Below are 6,276 nucleotides of genomic sequence, written 5' to 3' on the forward strand. Positions count from 1 at the left end.
TAATTTCATAGATAAAATCAAAAAGAGTTACCCTCTTATTTTCATGCATAAAAAAGGGCCTACAAGAAAATTTTGTGCTTAATCTATACTATCATATTAATTTAGCAACTAAGTTCATTTAAAAATAAAAAATAAAAGGTTAATTAGTGAAAATTATTATTCAAATAAAAAAAAAGAAAATATTATTTATCCCAGATATATATGACAATTATATACATTTTTCTTAGAAGCAAGGAGAGAACCGATTGAAATGCTCTTTTATTACTGCACATAAGAACTCATCAGCAATTTATTTCATGTACATATTAAGAACACTTTTTTTTATTTTTTTATTATATTATTTTCACTAATATATTATTTTTGATTTTGATTTTGCCATTATACTTCATTATTTGTTATTATTTCAAAAAGAAAAGAAGATAATTAACTACACCAAAAAGCCGCAATACATTTCTTCGCTGTTAAATCTTGTTGAGAACTAAGAACGAGTGCAAGAAATGCGAACAGATTCAGCTGCATTTTAACTTTAATTTACATTCAATTCAATTTATTCTACTCATCTGTGTGTTAAATGTATAAATCTAGCAAGTCTGTAAGAATCTCATAAAATAATTTAAGCAAAAGAATAAATATTTTAAATAAAGTTAAAACAAACAAAAAATAACATTATCTATACAATTGGGAATGACCATTTTGTATATTTGTTTGAATATGGAAGTCGGTTACACGATGCGAGATATCCGGTACTTCTGGAGAGATGGACTGAGTAGTGTTGGCATGAGCAGTGAGGTCGAACTACCGCAGTTCCGCGTTTTGGGACACAGGCAGAGGGCGACCGAAATAAACCTAACCACAGGTATCCCCAAAAAAAGTTTAAAAAATTAAACCAAAACATTTACAGCTACAAGAAATTCAGTTCTATTATTTTTTTATTTCTATTCATTTATTTGAAAAATTTTTAAATAAACATATATACACATATATTTCTTTTTTTTTTTTGTTTTTTTGTTCTTAAAAGAAATGACGCATTACACTAACATATTTTATACATATAAATTTTATTTTAATTATCATCATTTAATTTTATTTACATAATAATTGTTGTTGTTGTAATTTATATACATTATAATTTATGTAAAATAGAGTTCAACTCTGTGCTCTATTAATATATGTTTCTCTCACTCTATATATATCTCTCTCTCTCTCTCCGTCTAATTGTTTTAAATTATTACAATTATTATAAATTTCAATTTATTATATTTTTATACTAACAGTAAAATTCTAAAAATTAACAATTGCAATTTGTTTAATTAATTTTCTTTATTTTAACCTTTTTAATTTTTTTTACATTTTTTGGTTTGAGCACCTAATTTTTTTAATTGCAAAATCTGTAGCAGAACAGGGCACACATAGGCTCCTTTATACTTTCAAATTAAATGTTGTATAATTAACAATGAAATAACTGTTAAACAATTAAAAGTGCCAAAAATAATTTTACAAAAAAAAAGTATTTGCTTGGGTAGGCAAACTTCTTAAACCACAAGGCTTAGTGCACAAGGTTAAAACCATGTACATACCCGTATGTAACCGGTACGAGTTACTCTGCCACATCCTAGCGAAAATGTAGGTCATCCGTAATAAACGTAATAAAGAGCATCATCTGTAACTGCCTAGGAAAGCAGTATCTTTTTGCAAGTGTAAATCATTACAAAAACTTTTTATCAGTCACTGGTAGTACACGATATACAATTACTTCAGTTACTTCAGATACTTCAGTTACTACTGCCAATATGAACAAACAGTAGCGATAAGTTTTGTTTTAGAAATGCTTGATTGATGCGTACCAAGTAAAAATAATTTATTTATTATTGAAATGCAATGTAAAATATAACGAAATCTAAAGTATAAAAAATTAGTGAATTTTTTAATTAAAATAAAAAATCATTATAAGTGCAACATGCTTAGTTATTTAGTTGAAGCCAGAGATGGGGAAACTGTATTTAAATGGCAATCAAAATAATAAAATAAAACTGACTAATATTTTTTCTTTACATTAATGACAATTAAATTAAATTATTATAAATATGCAAATTGTAAATATATTGAAAATAAATAATTTTACATATAGTAAGAATCATAAGCACACATATATACGAGTTCCCCAATCCTGGTTAAAATTAGCAAACAAACAAAGAATATAATTAACCAACTATGAAAAGTTCTGAATGAGACTATTAATAATTAAGAGCGTAAAATATCTTTTAAATTAGATACTTTTAAAGGAAAATTATGCTAATTGGTAGTTTTGTAGAAATTAAAGTGAAGAAAAAAAAATATTAATATTAGGTTTATATTTGTTAATAGTCTCACAAAAATTTACATAATTTGTTTGTGCATATTTTTTCAACTTTTAATGCAAATATGAACCACTACTACCACTTCTACTACTACTACTACTACTACTACTACTACTACCACTACTACTTCTACTACAAAATTTGAAATATACGCGCAACAACAAAAATCCAATACGAACAAATAAATTGTAACGAATTTTGTATGGTTATAAAATAAACATAACTATATATGTATATATGCGTTGCTGAACAATATGTATATATATAATATATAAAGTCGGCTATACAATGCGTGACATACGTTATAAGTGGAATGAAGGCCCAAACTCGGTCGGTGTCTCGAGTGAGGTTTCTCTGCCCCAATTTAAGGTCTTGGGTCATCGTCAGAGAGCAATGGAAATCAGTCTTACAACAGGTACCTGTAGACGGTTACCGATTTATTTATTTATTATATATAATTTTTATATATTTTATTAATTATATTATTATATTACATATATTTCTAAAAAAAAAAAATTATTAACTCATTTTTGTTTTTATCGGAAAGTACAGTGAGTTGAAAAATATTTAATGAAATTGAAATGAAATGAAATGAAATTAACAAAAGAGTGGAGCTTATGTTATATTATAATAAAATTAACATATTAATGTCATAGATATATTTAAATATATATTTATAATAAACTATTTTTAGTAAAGATATAAATAACTTTTAGTAAAACCATTTCTAAAGTCAAATATGACGAATAAACTATTTTTAAATCGACATTTTTTAACCGGTAAATTAAAAATATCATAAAGTTCAATAATTTTTTCATAATCAAAAAATATCTGAGTATATTTATATAAATATCCTATTTATATATTTGAATAAATTATTGTAATATAAATATCGTTGCATGCGTAATACTATTTATTAGACCTTTAAAGACGACTATAGATTAGATTTTATAACCATAAATTTATTATTTATAATCTTGTGAAGAACTTTTTTACTAATAGTTTTTATGAAAATTATGAAATGTCAATTCCAATTATTACTGATGAATATAAATAGTTTCTAATATTTTAGTATATTTATTTTAATATTTTTATCATAATATAAAAAACATTTCAGAAATAGTAGTATTTCAAAGGAATTGCGAATTGTTTGAACATGTAGACAAAAAAGCAAATAATTTATATAATTTGTGCAATGCGAGTAGATTCTGAATAAAGTGAATACTTGCAACCAAAAGCATGTATTAAAGTGTATAATAAATGAATGAATGAACACGTGTATTCACGACACGAACGCGTGTTATAGAGGCTAGATAGTTTTATAAGTTCTTTAGAAGTGCTAAATCGACTTGCTACATAATGCTTAGGTATATTTTGAAAAAATAAGAATAAGTTATAGATTAAAAAACAGTATATTGAAAGACATGAAATATAAAGACATAGTATATGTTATGTACATAATACACCAATTTCAATTCAGTTAACATTTAAATGCCATATCTCTAATTTTTTAATATCCTTGAAACTTTTATTTAAAATAGATTAGAATATATATCTCATTGCTTTATTTTTTACTATCAATCAATTTTACTCTCAATCAATCAATCAAACATATTATATACTCCAAACAACACTTACCACAGTAAACTAACGTGTGATAGCAAGGAAACGAATAGATTTTGAATAAAACAAATACTTATATTCAAAAACATTTGTAACATATCCACAATTATCTTATTAATATTTTAATTTTTGAAGATGAAATATATATATATGATATGTACCTAAATATATATTCTTTCTACATATTACAACTATATTTAATAATGGAAATAGTAAAGACACAAATAGGTTTCGAATGAAGTGAACAACTATATTCAAAATCGAATACTACGTACCCCTGATTAGTTTATTAAATTTATATACTATTTTGTATATTATTACATATATTATGTTATTATATATTACTATCGAACGTGTAATATGTATAAGATAATGATTTTTTATGATAATAATGTAAGTATTACAAAAATGTCAAGAAATACAAGCAAATGAATAGAATTCTCTTGAAATCAATGTTTGTATTTAAAAATGAATTTTATTGATTTTTATTTTATTAATACTTTAGTAATTGAACATGTAATAAATATATAAGATATATATATGTTTCTATATTTATATATATATATTGTTTCTTCTTATAATAAATATGCTTAATATTAGAAATAGCAAAGATCAGAACATATTTCGAATAAAAATTATAAATAAATCAAATTTTAATTAAATTAAAAAAATTAAATTATTAAATTAAGTTTTAAATTATAAAAGTTATTTGCTTATATCAAAAGCAAAGTTTTACATATTAGTTTTTTAAGTATTAAGTATTGTAGATATAATACATACATATACACATATATTTTTAATATTTAATATATTTAGTATTTAACATATTTAATATTTAAAATATTTTTATATTACGGCTATTATAATGATAACGTTATTAAATAATTAAATTATAATATATATATACCATACATCATCGTCGAAGTTTATGACTTAATCTCAGTCTACGTCTTAATTTTTATATAATCTATTCAATAACTGATTATTCAACTTTTATTATTAAAATCTTAAATTATTAATTATTTTAAACTAAATTAGTAATATAAACAAACATAAGCCACGCTCTAGAATTATCATATGAAATTAAAATTAAACTTAAGAACAACTTTTTTAAGTTTAAATAATTACTTTCATATAGCAAAACGTAATAAGGAGCTTCAAAAATGTTATAAGCACAATATATTGAATTAGTAAATTTAAACTATATGCTTATATCAGTTTTACGGATCGGTCCAGAAAAGAAGCTCTTATTAAAAATTTTATAAAATTAACATGCATTTTACTTAGTGAAATTAAATATACTTAAAAAAATTTTAAAATTAAGACATAAATTTATACATAATTTATGAAATCATATATATGATGAAATACATATTTTTATAAGCATGTTTTACTAACTTAATACAGATTTTTACGAATTTTGTATGAACTATTTTATTAACCCATTTAGTACGAAGCATTACTTACTAACTTTTTTAGAAAAGGATATTAGATCTTTTAGCAAGCACTCACAAAATTCAATTTGCTTTCAATGGGTTAATATAAGACTGAAACTACTACTATTACAATTAACTTTAACTTTTGAATTTTTAATAGTAATTTGTAAACAATTTCTAATATTTAGAAAGCCTTGGCGCGTTTTTAGTGCTTTCAATTTTACTTAAATAAAGAAATGCATGTTTGAATCTAGCGATTTTCGTTAACTTACTTATTAATTGACTCATTATTTGGTATTAGTATAATTTCAATTGTATATATTTACTTAAATATAGCATATTATTTATATAATATTTTTTCTTTCTTAGATTCTTTTATTTAGTGATTAATATTGAATTTTATTTACGATACTTATAATTTTCATTCATTTTGTTCAGCTGTCATATCAACATTTGTACGACACCCAATCAGCAAAGTTAATAAAAATTTTTATTAAAAATCTGCAAAACTAAACCTGTATCATAAAAATACATACTATAGAAATATAACTGCTTTATAAAATAATAAAAATAAAATTATCATTTTTGCCTGAAGTTAGTTTCAATAAAAAATCGCTGCAATTTATTTATGAAATCATAATTTTTTATTTATTTCAAAACGAATTCTAACTTACAAATCTTAATCTCTAATTTTAAAATTAGACTTATTATTAAACTTATTAGCAATTTTTATTAGCCAAATATGCCAAAATCAAAAGCATTAAATTACTGTAATATAATTAACTAATTAAATTAAACTTATTAAAATTTAACATCAAACTTTACAACAAGCCCTCCCAAGCATGCTCTCATATTTTATA

At 22.7% G+C, this 6,276-nt stretch overlaps 1 protein-coding gene across 1 annotated transcript in view; it reads left to right on the forward strand.

The window, feature by feature from the left end:
- Positions 1–4,416, forward strand: part of LOC119677370 (gamma-aminobutyric acid receptor subunit beta-like) — a 46,960-nt gene extending 42,544 nt beyond the window's left edge. The window contains exons 6-7 of the mRNA XM_038088685.1: positions 2,635–2,772; positions 4,379–4,416. Coding sequence (XP_037944613.1) covers positions 2,635–2,772; positions 4,379–4,416 — 176 coding nt within the window. The remainder of the gene's footprint in view (positions 1–2,634; positions 2,773–4,378) is intronic.
- Positions 4,417–6,276: the final 1,860 nt, after the last annotated feature.

Source organism: Teleopsis dalmanni, chromosome 1, assembly GCF_002237135.1.
Source record: "Teleopsis dalmanni isolate 2A chromosome 1, ASM223713v2, whole genome shotgun sequence".
In the NCBI taxonomy this organism is placed as follows: domain Eukaryota; kingdom Metazoa; phylum Arthropoda; class Insecta; order Diptera; family Diopsidae; genus Teleopsis; species Teleopsis dalmanni.